At 47.2% G+C, this 16,487-nt stretch overlaps 1 protein-coding gene across 3 annotated transcripts in view; it reads right to left on the minus strand.

Moving 5' to 3' along the window:
* Positions 1-509: 509 nt before the first annotated feature.
* The window catches only part of Smyd1 (SET and MYND domain containing 1), a 68,618-nt gene continuing 52,640 nt past the window's right edge, over positions 510-16,487 (minus strand). For all 3 annotated transcript variants that reach the window (XM_076566908.1, XM_006991009.4, XM_006991008.4), the window contains 5 exons: positions 11,761-11,950; positions 5,172-5,264; positions 3,216-3,379; positions 1,584-1,752; positions 510-852 (listed from right to left, as the gene is read on the minus strand). In XM_076566908.1, coding sequence (XP_076423023.1) covers positions 694-852; positions 1,584-1,752; positions 3,216-3,379; positions 5,172-5,264; positions 11,761-11,950 — 775 coding nt within the window. In that variant the 3' untranslated portion in view covers positions 510-693. The remainder of the gene's footprint in view (positions 853-1,583; positions 1,753-3,215; positions 3,380-5,171; positions 5,265-11,760; positions 11,951-16,487) is intronic.

Raw genomic sequence — 16,487 nt, forward strand, 5'->3', positions numbered from 1 at the left:
GGCTCCAGGCTTGGTGAATAGAACCAGACAGGGAAAAATTCCTTCTCTGTGTGTTCTGGAGTTATTTCTAAAAGTATGCTTCAAGCTCAGACTAGGAATTGAGACCACGGGTGGTCTGAACAAAGCCCCTGCCTCTTTCTAGGCACCGTCCCAAATGGGTTTCCTGTCTCTGAGTGGATCTCAAAGGGCCAAACACAGCCCAGTCCTTTGTTAATAACTCCACACCAGCCTGAGGATGCAGGACATCATCCATCCCAGTCTGCCAACCCTAAATATTCCCAGGCATAGGTGAGACCAGCCGCCCCAGAGACACTGCACAGATAGACAAGCAGTCATCTGAGATTCGAGGTACCTGCCACCCTTAGCTCAGGTGTCACCACACACACACACACACACACACACACACACACACACACACTCACCTCCTCTAGACCCCTCTCCATAGAGGTCGCCATTACGTTTACTATTACGCTGTGCCTTTTTTGTTTACATTTGTCCTTCTAGCCCAATTATAGTTGGGCTTCTTTATTAAATAGATGATGGAACCTAGCACCTGACACACACAGAAAGAGTTGGTCTGGGGTGAGATAGAGCTAAGCCAAGTTGAACTGAACCAAAATGACAGTGGGGGACCCAGGGTAATGATCTCCCCAGCTCCCCAACCACACTGCCCCCCACTCTCCCACAAGGTCCTCATTGCTTCTTATGGAACAGAGCCGGGGCTGGTTCATTGCTGGGCTCAGCCATGACCTGCATGGGCTGGTTGTTCAGGGCAGCCTCCCGCATCTTGTGGTACATGAACTCATTCTGGCGGAACATACGCAGCTCCATCTCTGTCTGCACCCTCATGGCCTGTGGGACGCAGAGAACAGCATTGAGTGACACAGCCCCATGGCAGGGTCCTGACGCATCTTTGCATAAATGACCCCTGGTCAGTAAGCTTTAACTCTGTCCCTCCAGAAACAAGTGTGTGTGTGAGGGCAGAGGGAGGGGGAGGAGCACCATTGTAGACGGATGGTGTAGCAGCATGCCTAGCATCATAGGGAGAGGGAGAGGGACCCGTGAGACGGTAGTGGCAAAGTTGTTTTCCCCAGAGAATGCTTCTTCTCACTGTCGGCTGAGGACCGGGATCTGAGCCCTGGACCCTGACCTCTGTGCTTGTAAGGCCTCAGTGAATGGACTTAACCAGAGCGTGTTGGGAAGATTATAGCGAATAACACACAACAGAGTCTTTGTTCTCCCACATATCTATTCAGAATATTCAGAAGGGCTAGCTAGCTGTTCAGAGGCTCAGGACACCACAGTAGGTAAGACTGACAGAGACTGCCTTTGACAAGCTTAATATACTAGATACAAAATTAACCATCTCTGACCTTACCATCAAAGTACTCCCCTCCCTCGGGCCTCTGTTTCCTCATATGTAACATGAGGAAAATATGTAAAGCTAAAGCATTCTAAGTTCCTTTCTGGTCTGGCTAGCAGTCTACAGACTTCCATAAAGCAAAGTCCAGATGAGCCAGGACTCCCATCTCAAGAGACCTTCAAATAAGACAGCGACCGCCCACGCCCAGGATGCTGTTTACCTCTAAGTCCTTGGTGATAGGGTGGGAGGGTCCGTGTGTCACCAGGAGAATGGCATAGGCTTTGCAGATCATCCCGTGCCCCACTTCGATGTGGCCAGCATGCCAGTTGGTCAGCCCTGCCCGCATCACAGCCATGCCCAGCTGGGCGTTGTTAGGGTGGTAGAGCTTCCTGCAGAGGCACAGGAAGTAAACAGGACTCACCGTCCCAGGCTTCCTTACATCTGTACAGTACAGAACAACTCCTAAAGCACTCTGCCCGATGGCGTTGTCAACGTGACATAATCTAGCATCCCTTGGGGAAAGAGTCTCAATGAGGAATCTTCTAGATTAGGTTGGCTATGGGTATGTTTGTGGGCAACCGTCGTGAGGACCTGTGGTTAGCACCATTCCCTGAGCAGGAGACCCTAAACTTTGTAAGAGCATGCTTCCATGCATTCGTTCATTGCTCTCTGCTCCTGAGCATGGGTGTGATGTGACCACAGCGTCCCTGCAATGGTGGACTGTGACCTGGAACTGTGAGCTAAAATAAACCCTTCCTCTGCTAAGCTGACTTGTCAGGGTATTCTGTCACAGCAAATGGAAATGACGCCAAAGCCAGTACTCTCGCTGATCAAGTCCGCCTGTCTTCCCACTGGTGCTGTGAGGCACCCCCGGCTTGTTGTGGGGTTCTGAAATCCACAGAGCTGACCAGTGTTCTACACAGTGAGGCCAGGAGAGTTGGGACCTGGACCACCAAGCCCCTTAAGGCTTCATGGACAAAGAGGGCCACAGCTGTACTCTGAGCCTGAGCCCAGGGAGCCAGGTATCATCTGGAGCACCCCCAGTTTTCCGGAGAACATGAAAAGAAGCTCAAGGCAGGAAGTCTAACTTCAGTGTCCTTCCTGGGGCTGCGCCGTATTTTTCTTCTCCTGGCAGGGCCCCTTCCTAGCATGCTGGTCCATTTACCTACATTTTTTAATGAGCAGCATCCTACAGAAAAGCCTTCTTATGACAACTTATTGATCTGATCAGAAACACAAATTCCTACGCCAATGTGAACATAGAAGGCAAGAGAGAACATTGGTGGAGGGAAATGAGAAAGCAGCATATTATCATGCATAAGCAAGAATGGCCTCTCTCTCTTCATAGCAGAGCTGTGAAAAATATATGCATGTATATGTATACATATGCACACATACTTATGTGTCTATATGTACACACATGTGTACATATGTAAAGACATACACAATGCAAATATACTGCTATGTTTTGGGTAAGTACCCACCCCCAAGGCCAATGTGTTATGGGGGAGGTCATAGATTATTAAAGAGAGAATAAAAACCTCTCCAGGCTTTTAAAACCAAGCTTCATTTAGGAAAATCCAAAGCAGAAGATGCCGCTCAAATGACAAATAAGGAAGTAAAAACAAACACGTCAGAGAAGACAACCAGGCCTCATCTGAGTATCACCTCTGACTGTTCGATCATTACTGCTTGGGACACCACGAGAAAAGCTTAATTTGTAAGGAGAAGTACGACTGTGACCATGGCCATTGGAGGTGTAGGAGGAGCAATCAAATGTGTGCCTTCTCTTTGGCATCCCTGGGACAGAGGGTTTCCGGGAGACCACCTGAGACCCAGGACCATCACCTACATGTAGCCGTCCACCATCCTTCTGGCGTAGTGCGAGGCCTCCTCAAAGGCCTGGAGATAGGAGAGGACCTCGGACACGATGCTCAGCAGCCGGAGCACGTAGAGGTTGGTGTCGGCAAACACTGGTTCCTGCTTCCCCAGGCACTCCCGGCACAGCTTCACTACCTGGAGGGAGACACAGCTTCATCACCACTGTACCAGAGTCTGTGCTTAACTGACGGGTAGACAGCAAGACAGCACCAGACTCACTCTTTGAAAGCTGGAGAAAGAAGGGAACAAACAAGGCTTGTGGTTTGAACTAACAAAACTACCTTCCTGGCTAAGATGCTGGCGTGGCAAACGGTAGAGTTGGGCCAAAAAGATGATACAACAAGGTGAGGAGGTTTGCCTGCTCGAAGTCAGTATGCAGCAGAGCTGTGGAAACTACATATGCACATATGTGTGCCTGTCTAAACATACACTAAACCTGTGTGTATATATGTATACATATGCATGCATATGTATAGATATAGACAATGTAAATACATTAATGTGGTTTGGGTACGTGCCCACCCCTATGTGTTCAAGGGTTAGTCATCAGCCTGTGCTGTTGTTGGGAGGTAGACATGAAGAGAGGAGAGTCAGAGGAATGGAGCCCATGGAGCCCCACCCATGTGGTTCCTGACACATGCCTTTGCCATAGATTCCTTACCATGCATAAAACTTCATTTTCATGGCTTCCTCTCACCTGACAGAACTCAGGGAAGGGACAAAAAGAATGTCTTGCATTGGTCACCCTAGTAAGGGTTCATACATGTGCAATGGATGAATCCGTAAAGCAGAAGGAGAAAAGGAATGAAATGAAAGAGACAGGAAGTGAAATTAACCACCAAATTAGCACACCCTGGTAACAGTCACCCGTGGCTCATCCAAGCTGCATAATGAGCAAGGTGGGGGAAAGCCACTGATTCATGGTGCCTCTGTTCTATTCCAGAATGAATAGGTTCCCGTTGAGGGAGAACTGTTCGTACAGCTATCCCATTGTCCCAATAAAGCCACCTTGATCAAAGGACTGAGTCAGTGATTGGCTGACTGGGATTAGCCATAGAGATCTTGGAGAACTGAGGAGGTCTGCTAGAAAGGACAGAAAGAGAGAAGGGAGGATTTCCTGAAGAGGTGCTTGGGGGGGTGGTGAAGGGAGGGTCAGCTGTCCTTGGATTTGTTAGGTCTTTGTCTTAATTTCTGACTCCCAAGTTTTTACCATACTGGAACGATTTAGATGTTCATTACAGATCCCAGCTTAGAGGGAGAGACACAAGAATTGACTTCCAACAAGCTGTTGAGATGAATGCAAAGCAACTTCTCAGGTATGGTGGTGTATGCCTGCGATCCCCATACTCAGGCAGGTAGAGAAGTCAAGGCCAGCCTGCATTATATACCAAGGCCTGTCTCCAAGAACTAACATCATCACCACAACATCATCACCACAGACCACTTGACTGTACATCGAAAGCCTATGGGAGCTATGAAGCCTTGATGCCTAGATCCCTTGAGCAGAGATTTTAGAGACACTGTCCTGGTTGGAGAGGCACAAGGTGTTTACACAGGCTATTACAGTATAGAGCCAGGTGAGAATCTAGGGGGCTTCAGGAGCCAAAGTTGAATGCTTAGCAGACCACTCTCAGTGTCCTCCAAGGCCATTGTCACTCTTCCATTTCTGATGGTACCTGAGCTGTCACAGGCCCTCCTCCAGCCCCTAAAACATGGATCCAGCAACGTTTGCTCTCCTTGAACAGATTTCCTTGGGTTGAGCAGACACTGCGAATACACCTTTAACGGGTACTATGATTGAAGGGTGTGCGAGAAACCGTCTTCCAGGAAACACGACCTGTTCAGCAGTCTCCCCTTTTCTGTTCACATACCTCCCCGACTTTCCACCCTCCTCCCCATCACTAGCCTCTGTTAAAAGTGCTCTCACCTCGTGATACAAACCCTCAGAGCGAGCCTTGTCTATTTTTTCCAGAGTATCCTTTGAGAGTTGTACCGTCTCCTTCACCACTTCCGGGGAGGGCTAGGAAAGATAGGGGCATCCGGTTTGAGATCACCTCATTGGGCAGCCCATTTTATCTCAGAGTTCCTGAAGGTTGGGAATGTAGTTCCTTGGTAGAACACTTGCCTTGCATGCATAAAACCCAAGCTTCAATCCCACTACTACCAAAACAGAAACAGAAGTAAACTATCTTCAAGTGGCTGCCATCTTTGACATTCACTGTAATGTAGGATCAGAGCCTCGCACATTATAGTGGTCTCATTTCTCCAAGTAGGCAAAGACCCCTGCAGCTTTTCCAACTGCTTTTTCGTGCATCTTCTTCTCGACTTCTTAATTAAGCTTTTTGGTTTTGGAGGACTTCACACGTGCGCACTGTATTCGTGCGCACTGTATTCGTATCATTCCCACCCTTCTCCCTATTTTGATCCCTCCGGTCTTTCCACACTCCCTCTCGGTGTTGCTCACAAGTGTTTGGGGATGACCATTTGGCTTGAATAACTTATCAGGAAGCTCATCCCTGGGGAAAACTGATTCTCCCTCTCCCAGCAGCCATTGACTGCCTGTAGCTCATCATCTAGGGACAAGGCCTTATACGAGTTGCCCTGTCCACACTGGTATATTGACTGTTGTCTTTATGCAAGTTTTGCTTAGGCAACCACATGAGATTTAATGGGTACAGCTTCCCTGTCACATCTAGAAGACACTCTCTCACAGCAGGCATCCTGGTTCTCTGGCTCTTACAATCTTCCTGCTCCCCTTTCTACAATTTGCCCTGAGCCTTGGGTGTAGGGACTGCATCGCAGGTATATCATTTGGGGTTGGTCACCCCACAGTCACGTATGCTCTGCATTTTGACCAGTTGACTGTATCTTCCAAAACTACAAGAGCTGGTCCAGCTCAATCCCTCCAAGTCCTGTGTCTGAAGTCTGTGATGACTTCTGTAAGAGGGTCTTACCTTTGAGTGCTGGAAGACAACCAGGGGCAATAGCAGTGGCCTGTACTGTTTTTGGAGGCTGTTGGACATTCCTGACTAACATCTCAAATGGAGGTTTCCTGCATGTGGCACTGGAGTTTTTGTTAGACAGTCTACAGGGTTTTTTTTTGGGGGGGGGGGAGCATTATCACTCAAAATTGGGTAACTCTATTTAAACTACACACACACACACACACACACACACACACACACACACGAGTACATTTTCAATATGGATTGTTAAATAGGCTTGTGCAACCTGAGCTAGGCCTGTTTTTTTCTTTTCAATTAAGTGTGTGTGTGTGTGTGTCTATGTGAGTGTATGCCAGGTGTGTGCACATGCCTCTAGAGGTCAGAAGAGGGCATTGGATTCCAGGGAGCTGTGAGCTGCCCAACATGGGTGCTAAGAATGACACTCGGGTCTTCTGGAAGAGCAGCAAGCACTCTTACCCACTGAACCTTCTCTCCAGCTCCCTCTTCACACTTTGGTGACTAAGGCTCAGAACCTTGCCACCACCCAATCCTTGGAAGTCTGGCTCACTGATGGGCTTTTGTACACTTGACAATGACTCCGTGTATGTTTCCTCTGGAATTTTGGACTGGGATCCTGTTGTCTAAAATTCTTTGCTTCAAGTCAGCCACCTAGTCCACAGCTAGGCCTTGTATTTTTGTCTTCAAGAAACCAATAAAATAAAATTACTAAATAATTACTAGCCAGGACAGGAGTAAAGCTGAGGGCCTGATCCAAAAATCATATTTCAGTGGCCACTGGAGCTTACTAAGAGGGCTCTTCTGATTATGGTCATGCAGACCCTCCAACTGTCTTAGCATGCAGCCATTAGTCATTCCTTAATCGAAAGGATAGCATGAGAGGTTTTTGTCAGCTCTCTGAAAGCCGGACTCATCTGGCTTCCACATTAGACAGACTAAGCAGTCTAGTGATCTTGCTAAAGCCTTTCAAACTTGGTTTTGGTATATGAGATAAGGAAGTACCACAGTTACAAAAACAGTTCCCATGAGGATACAATTAGTTTTTTGGCTTTTAGTTTGTTTGTTTGTTTGTCTGTCTGTTTTGATGGGGGAGGGAGTGCCAAATGTCTCAAACTCCAAAGAAGGAGATGGAGAAGCAAGAGGAGAAAAGGGAGAGCTAGAAGAGAGGCCCCAGGAGCTAGATGAAGCAGCAGGAGGAGGAGCCAGGTGAATGGGAGGGGCTAGAGAAGGGCAGGGCTAAAAGAGAAGGGGATAAGCAGCTACAGCGGGAGGCAGAGAAGAAGGAAAAGGACAGAGTTATGAAGGATGCTTGTTCCTGATCTTGGAAAAGTAGCATTGCAGGATAGAGAAAAAGAAAAACCTGATCAGCCTAAACAGATAGTCCAGAGGTGCAATCGAGGGCGGTGTTTTATATTTTGTTTTTATTTTCTCATTTAAAACTTTCGGTTTGCATTTCCTAGGGGTTGCTGTGCACACAGGAAGCGGGTAGTATAACTTTGGATACTGACTGACAGTCATGCTGGTGTGCTGACCACGGGATCGCTTACAGGGCTGCCGTAAAGTGTTAAAAGGAAGAGAAAGGAAACAGCCAAGCTTGGCATGCTGGCTCAGTCCTGTAGTTACAGCCCTTGGGAGGCTGAGGTAGGAGAGCCAGGAGTTCAAGGTCCTCCTTGGCTACACAGCAAGTGCAGGCCAGCCTGGGCTTCATGAGGCACTGTCTCATAAAAAACAGAACAAGACAGTTGTGATGACACAGTATATAGTTCAAGCTGAGGGGAACACTGTTAAACTCATCCAGCTTTCCATTTTACAGACAAGGAAACAGAGGTCCCAAGGGAAGAGACTTGCCCAGGCTCAGACATTCAGGGTTATAGCTGGAACTAGAGAACAGACTTCCCCATTCTTTCTCGGCTTTTTGTTGTTGTTGTTGTTGTTGCTGTTCTATTTGTTTTTACATTCTTACTACATTGTAATGACTTTTTAAAAAGGTATGATAGCCGAGCATGTCACACACCTGCAGCCCCAACACTGGGAAGGCTGAGATGGAGGATGATGAATTAGAAGCCAGTCTGAGCTAAATAATGAGTTCAAGACAGCTCAAGCCACACAGCAAGACTTTACCTCAAATTAATTCATTAATCTTTCCTGTCCAAATGTTTAGGTTGAGTTAATTTTTTTAAAGATAGATATGTATTTTATGTATATGAGAGTTTCGTCTACATGTATATCTGCACACCAAAGATGGCATCGGATCCCATTACAGACAGTTGTGAGCCACCGTGTGGGTGCCGGAAATTGAACTCAGGTCCTCTGGAAGAGCAGTGCTCTTAACTGCTGAGCCATCTCTCCACGCCCAGGTTGAGTTACTTTTATTTTGAGTTCATTTGTTTACTTTAATAAAGAACCCAATTTAAGGCCAGCAAGATGGCTCAATGGGTAAAGACACTTGCCACCAAACCTGGTGACCTGAACTTAGTCCCTGGGATCCACATGGAAGAAGAGGAGAGCCGACTCCCGCACATTGTCCTCTGATCGCCACATGCACACACACACACACACACACTTACATACATGCATACACACATACACACACACACACACACACACACACACACACACACACACACACATGACACATACATACATACACACATAAATAAATGCAGTTTTGGGTTTTTGTTTGTTTGGGGGGCTTATTTTTGAGACAGGGGGTTGTTTTCTCTCTATTATGTAGCTCTGTCTGTCCTGGAACTCACTATGTAGACCAAGCTGGCCTCAAACTCATAGAGACCCACCTGCTTCTACCTCCCTGGACTTAAAGGCATGTCCCACCACACTCAGGCAATAAATGCAATGTAAAAAAAATTTTTTTTTGGCTTTTTCGAGACAGACTTTCTCTGTGTGGCCCTGGCTGTCCTGGAACTTGCTCTGTAGACCAGTCTGGGCTCTAACTCAGAGATTCGCCTGGCTCTGCCTCCCAAGTGCTGGGATTAAAGGCGTGCACCACCACTGCCCAGCTTCAATTTAAATTTTTTTAAACTGGAAAATCCAATATGGTGTTTAGAAAATATCAGAAAGATTTTGCTTTGAATCTAGTTAAGTTCAAGCAGAAATCATCAATCTTTTATCAGAGACATGTCAACTTGAGAGACATCGGCATGTTATCACTACTAGCCACCTATCTATTGTGACAGAGTAGGACCTGAGACCACCCATCACCTTCTGAACTTTGGAAACCCACCAAAAATATATATAAAAACCTAAACTACTCTGTGTTGTATAATTTTGAAAGGAGGAAAAGAGGATCTTGTCTACTTACAAAAACACATAACTGAGTGGCAGAATGATTGAGTTAGGAGACACATGCTCAGGGCCAGTGTCTGGGGCTCATGGCTAACACATGATGTCCTCTGGTGCTAAAATGGCAGGATGAAGGTGGGTGTGGTCCCTTAGTCTCTCTGTAGTGTCCAAAGCATTGTGCACAAATGCTAACAGTATGTAAGTCCCAGAATACAACACCTTTGATTCTGTGAAAAGGAGATTGTTTCTGTAAAAAACAAAAACAAAAACAAACAAAAATCCCATAATCCTTGGCCCCAGCTACTCTATCTCCTGCATGGGGGCACTGACTCAATTTCTCTACCTCATGCTTCATTGATCTTCATTGTAAGGTCACAGCTTCCTTCTATTTCTTTCTGCATAGATACTAACTTTGCTTGCATGCCAACATATGCACGCCTGTTCCTTTTAATTTTCATAGCATGGTAAACAGATATGATGTTATGAATTGAATGCCATCATCCTCTCAAAATTCCTACATTTAAGTCCTAAGCCCCAAGACCCCAGAATGCAGCCTTACTTGGGAGTAGCATCCTTGTGGATACAGTTCCTTTAAGGTGAGGTCATGTGGAATGAAGTGGGGTGGATCCCTAACCCAACACAACCGGTGACCTTACAAAAAGAAGACTGACAGCAAAGGGGAAGCTGTAACGAGACACCAGGAGAGAGCTTCCTAGGAGCACAGGAGAAACATCTAGAACAGACCCTGCCCGCATGGCCTGTCAACCGCTGAATTGTGGGCCTCTGGCCCTCAGGTCTGTAAGACAGGTTACACTGAGGTTTACACTACCCAGTTTGGGGCATCGAACATAGCAAGTCTAGCAATCTAACATATGTACATGACATCCTTGGGCCCCTTAACTCATTTCCCCTGAGGAACAGATTTCACTGCAGGCCTGCATCTAGACACCGCTTCACGCATTTGAATGGTTTAGGGCATTTCTTCTGTGCATGTATTTCCATATGTGTGTTTATTTGAGGGGTTCCCCCCCCCAGTGTTTTATTGTTCCTAAAAGCACCACCACAGTCTATTTTTTTTACCATGTATCTTATAGCAAATGTGTAGGTGTCTTTTCTGGGTAGATACTTAGAAGTGGAACTTCTTGGTGAAAATGTTTATATGATATAGTAAGAATACAAGTAAGTTATTGGCCAGAAAACTGTGTAGAGCAGCCCAGGGATGAAAAGGAGAGATGCTCAGGGCGTTTTATAAACATTAATGAGCACATACCCCACTAGGTAATGGAGCCATGAGACAAGTCATGTGACGAGCACCCTGGAATTCACCAGCACCTCTGCTCTGACCAGGAGCACATTCCTCCTACACACAGCACTCAGAGGGAAGTTTAGAAGTTCATATATGTGTGTCCCACAGACACCATCCGAGTACCAGTTATACAGAAGCATCCCATTAACCTCTTGCGTACTTCTGTTGAGACCTCCTTACTGGGAGAAGAGGAAGCCTTGCAGACACTTTTCCCACTCTGACTTGGTGGCCAGTTATTTTGTTCCCAGAGCTTTTTCCCCTTGTCGCTCTAATCACAGATCTAGAAACTTCCTGAGCCTTCTGACAGAGTTCTCCCAACACTGAGAACAGTACCCCCATGCCTGTGCTGACTCACCCTCCACCCCTGTGTCCTCCAAGGGAGGAACTGGATGAGCATGGATTGGCACCCTCTCTGGTTTGGGCTCCTTGTTTATACTGTTTGTAAGTGTCTAAATATTTCAGCTCCGTTTTTGGCATGTGGCTTTAACTGGACACCCTGGCATCTGGCATCTCAGCTCTCTCTCAGCTCAGCTGAGCTCCTGGCATCCCCTTGGCAAGCCCGCCCCATCTCCATAGTACCCATCTCTACAGAACTAGGAAAACCATATTCAAATCCCTTTGCCTATTGAACTTCGATCTCTGAAGTTCTCCACATTACTTAACCTGCACAAGGGAAGGGTGAGGAGTTGAACCCTGCTGGGTGCCTGGGTGCCAGCCCTTTTGTACGGGTCATCTTGTCCAGTGTTCATAATAACAGTACAGTCAGGCCACTGGTCTCCTTTCCCAGAGAAGACTGGCTTCTTCAAACTTTCCCCACCTTGCCTCAGCTGGGCCCTGCCCGCCCTGCTCTGTGCTCCATCCCATGCCTTCTCCTCAAGGATAGAAGCCCCACCCTTGCCCAGCTCCCGGGAAGGCAGCCTGGGCCCCTGAAGCAGAGTTGTGTGTACCTTGGGGTCTTCCTTCACTGCCTGGAAGAGGTCGTCCTTCAGCCCCTTCTGGCAGTGTTCACAGGAGCAGTCAAAGTAGTACTGCTTCCTCAGCTGCTGCCTGCGCTCCTCGCTGAGGTGGAGGAAGTCGATGTAAGACACTGTCAGCTCCTCACCTTCTGAGATCTTGCCCAGGGCCCGGAGTTCAATTCTGGAGCAGGACAAAAGGGAGTCAACAGAACCCATGCGGATCAGCGTTCTCCAGGGGTTCCAGGAACCCAGCCTCAAAGGCAACACTTTCCACTGTTGTCCATGAATCAGTTCCATGAGAAAATGCCCATCCCTCCAGAAAGCTCACAACCCAAAGCAGAGTTATTGCGCTCATTTGATGCCACATCGGATCCATTCAGTTAACTTTTCTGGAATCGGTTCAAATAGAAGCCCCATGAAGGACTGGGCTTGGTCTTAAAGCTCTTCACAACCTCAATGCCCACAGTTTCATACACTCGGTTACTGATCTATATCAGGATGGGAATAATAACAAAGAGAAAACAAGACCAGATCCAAAAATCACTTCCTTAGTTTGGAGATCACATCCTCTGTAACACACATGCTGACCTGCCGCCATCTTGGCCCGTTCTGTGCTAGACCTTAAGCCCCTTGTCCATTACGCTTCCGTTCAATGGTTCAGCCTACAGTATGTAGGGAATTTGTGCTCACTGAAGACCACCAAAGGAATCTGAACATAAAAAGGCAGGGACCATTATTAGCCTGACTCACTTTTGTGCTTGTTGGAAGGTGGTGCTAACTGATTGTTAGCAGCAGTATCTCTTTCTCTCTTTCTTTTTTCCTTCCTTCCTTCCTTCCTTCCTTCCTTCCTTCCTTCCTTCCTTCCTCCCTCCCTCCCTCCCTCCTCTCTCTCTCTCTCTCTCTCTCTCTCTCTCTCTCTCTCTCTCTCTCGCTCTCGCTCTCTCGCTCTCTCGCTCTCTCGCTCTCTCTCTCTCTCTTAGACAAGGTTTCTCTGTATAACTACCCTGGCTGTCCTGGAATTCACTCTGTAGACCAGGATGGCCTCAAATAACAACAGTATCTTAATTTTATTTATTATTTTCTCTCAGCCTGAGCCTGGCCTTCCAGTTACTCAGAAAACTACTCACCTTACTGTATAATACTACAGAAGGTGCTGAAGTTAAAAGGCCCCTGAACAGCGGACACCCGTCCATCTAAGCCAGCACAGTGCCTCTCAGCCATGTGCTTTCCACCACCACAAAGTCAGACTGCGAGAAGAGGAGGAGGAAGAGGAGGAGGAAGCGGTGGCAAGGCCTGTAAGCTCAGTTCTCAACCGTGTTCCGGTATCCCCAGAAGCCCGGAGTCCCACCGCCGGGCAGAGAGTCTTGGTCAGCACCTCCCAGAAAGACTGTCAAGCATCATGTGAAAAGCAAGATCGCAGCACCCCAGAGAGATTCAGAAGCCCCCTTCCATGTCTTCTGAGAAGACAAATGAAGAAGCAACTACTGAGTGGCAGGGATGTGTGGGCCCAGATAGCTGGGGTGACTACTTAAGATTCCAAAGCCTTTCCCGTAAGTGGAAGGCATGTACTAATGTCGGGGGCTGCGTGGGAGTGTAGCTCAGTAGAAGAGTGCATACGAAGCATGCATGAAGCCTTGAGCTGGCTCCCAGCACTAAAGACAGGGAAAGAGAGAGAATGGATGTGTATAAAAACAACTGAATGGAGCCTTAGAAAGCCTGAATGCCACCCTCCTGTTACTCCGTTGTCCCCTTTGAAAGGGGCAGGGAGAAAGGGTAAGGGCATTATTCATATTCTGTCTTAGAAGATCCAGTTAAACTCCATATCAAAGCAGAAAGGATCTGCACGTACATGTTACTGATAACACTGTTCTGAGGTAGTCAGTACTGATACACACAGCCCAGATGCCCACTGAGCAGTACAAGGTCAATACTGGCACCCTAGCTAGACCCAGTATTTCATGAAGTGCCTTGGTCCAAACGTCCACAGAATGAGTGCAAGGAATGATAACCAGAGAGGCTCAGACATCATCAGAGGAGTGGCTGACCACTGACTTGAGGGCAAGACTGAGCTCCAGAGTGATGGACTGCCTGTGTTCCTCCCACCCACGTTATAACCTCCAGGCAGAGATGGCATCTGAATATGTGGTCTGCTGCCTTTGCAGACCATTGGCTGTCTGGATAGAGCCCGGTTTAGATGTTAATCCCAAGTGGTGCCAGGCAGCTGGAGCTCTGGCATTCCAGGGACACTTGCCAATTGTCACTAAGAGCTGTAACTAAAGTGATAAAGGACAAATGGGGGAGGAAGAGTGTGGGACCCTGCTCACGGCTCTGCAGAAAATCCTGCTGTTTCCAAGCTGTAGAGGACCCTCATTTCACAAAGAAAGCTGTGGATATTAGAGAAATAAGTCATTTCCATCAAGACCCCAGAGCACTGGGCAGACAGCCAAGATTAGCATTCAGGTACCCACTGTGCACTTCAGACTGACGGCAGATAGCTTTCAGCTGCCTCCAGGGCCTGTGATACATGGAGAAGGGCCTTGTGTTTAGGGCTCCACTAATGTTCTAAGATGTTCGATGTGGGCCACTCCTGGGCCAGCAAGGACAGTGGATGGCTAGTGCCTTAATGCAATAGGAAGGCAAATCGGAAGCCTTCTTCTACTGAGTTATATCCCCAGCCTCCATATTCTGTGTTTTGGGCATGACATGGCGGTATGTCATGATCCAGTGTGGTTCAGTAGCAAATTGGTTGGTACTTTCAGAAACTCTGACTCCCATGCAAGACCTAAGTATCTCAAGTTATTTAAATAGAAATAGTATGGGGTGGAAAAATCAAGAGTGTATGAGTGTGGTGGTGCATGCTGTAATCCCAGCACTCTTGAAGATTATGAGTTTGAGGTCATCCTGAGCTACATGGGAAGCTCAGGGCCATCTTGGGTTATGCAGCAAGACCCTACATCAAGGAAGGAAGGAAGGAAGGAAGGAAGGAAGGAAGGAAGGAAGGAAGGAAGGAAGGAAGGAAGGAAGGAAGGAAGAAAGAAAGGAAGGAGTGGGGAGCAGATAAGGAAAAAAGGAGGAGAAAAATGAAAGAAGACAAGGAGGAAGGAGAAGGCACAGTGCTGGGGGATGTCTTTCTGTATGCTGTGAATATATGTTGTTCCCATTGGTTGATTAAATGAAGTTGTATTGGCCTATGGCAAGGCAGCTTAGAGGCAGGCAGGAAATCCAAGCAGTTATACAGAGAGAAGAAAGGAGAAGGAAGAGAGACATGCCAGACTGCTGCCCAAGGAGCAGCATAGTAAAGCCACGGCCACGTGACAACACATAGATTAATAGAAATGGGTTGAGTTAAGTTATAATAGCCAGCCAGCAAGAAGCCTGACCCATAGGCCATACAATTGATAATTAATATAAGCCTCTGTGTGTTTTTACTTGGGACCAAGTAGCAGGACCAGAGAAACTTCTGACTACAGTACAGGAAGAGAGGGAAGGGAGGAAAAAGAAAGTTTCCAAAAAATGAATTAACTTTATGCCACTTAATTATGACAATACGCCTATAATTTCAGCTACTCCAAAGACTAGGCAGTAAGTTCAAGGCCTGCCTGGACAACAGAGGCACACCTGGGCAGATTAGTGATGGGTGGTCTCAATAAAAAATAGAGATGGAGCTGAGGATGTAGCTCAGGGGTAGACTGGTTGTCTAACAGCTGAGGCCTTAGGTTCGATCCCTAGAACTGGAAAGAAGAAAGAGAGGGTAGAGGTGAGGGAAGGGGAAGGAGGGGATACATAGATCCCCATCCCATTTTACACTAGAGATGCTTCTCTGTACATAGCAGGGTATGCCCCAATAAGTCCACAACACACTGAAAATACTGTAAGCGCATATTTAATACGTCTCATGTACTTAGCTTTGCCTGCCTTGAATGTGCTCAGAGCACATTCAATAGGCCATAGTTAGGCAGAATCAGCTGGCACAAAGCCTGTTTTATAATGAAGGGATGGATGTCTCCCATAGTTGTTCATCGCTATACTAAAGGTGACAAATGTCACAGTTATAGCCTTGCATATTTGTTGTCACCATAAAGCATAAAAACTGTTAAGTCAAACCACTTCTCGATAGGGACTGTCTGTATTCAGAATCATGGGTTGAGAGATGAACAATGATTAACGTAATCACTGCAGGAGCAAGCATTGAAGGCTTAGCCCGGCTCCTTCCTCCACCAGCTTCCTGAGGCAGGTCTGATTCCCCCTGAGCTGCAGACCCCGTCCACTCCAGGACTCTACAGTTCTTCAGTGGAGCTCACCAAACTGCAAGCCAGCTACTCATCCAAGTGTTTCTTGCAGACATTAGGAACATAGCCAAGCGCCAAGGAGGCTTAGAACTAGGGAGGACCGGAGAGTTGCTTTCTTGCTGTTGTTTATTTTGTTATTTTTGGTTGTTGTGTTTTGAAACAAGGTCTTCTATAGCTCAGGCTGTCTCAAGTCCATTTTGTACCCTAGGATGACTTGGAACTCCTGATTCTCCTGCCCTGCTGCCCCAGTGCTCAATTTCATGCTTTTGACCTTCACACTAACAGGTTTGGAACCCCAGCCCGGGACATGGTGAGAGCTGTCCAAAGTCACAAGCAGTACACACAGACACAAATAAACCTACCACTCCAGCTTCTCACGTCAAAGCCCAAACTTTGGAATACAACATTTTGTTTAAATCCAGACACCAC

The sequence above is a fragment of the Peromyscus maniculatus genome, chromosome 3 (genome assembly GCF_049852395.1).
Source record: "Peromyscus maniculatus bairdii isolate BWxNUB_F1_BW_parent chromosome 3, HU_Pman_BW_mat_3.1, whole genome shotgun sequence".
Classification (NCBI taxonomy): Eukaryota; Metazoa; Chordata; class Mammalia; order Rodentia; family Cricetidae; genus Peromyscus; species Peromyscus maniculatus.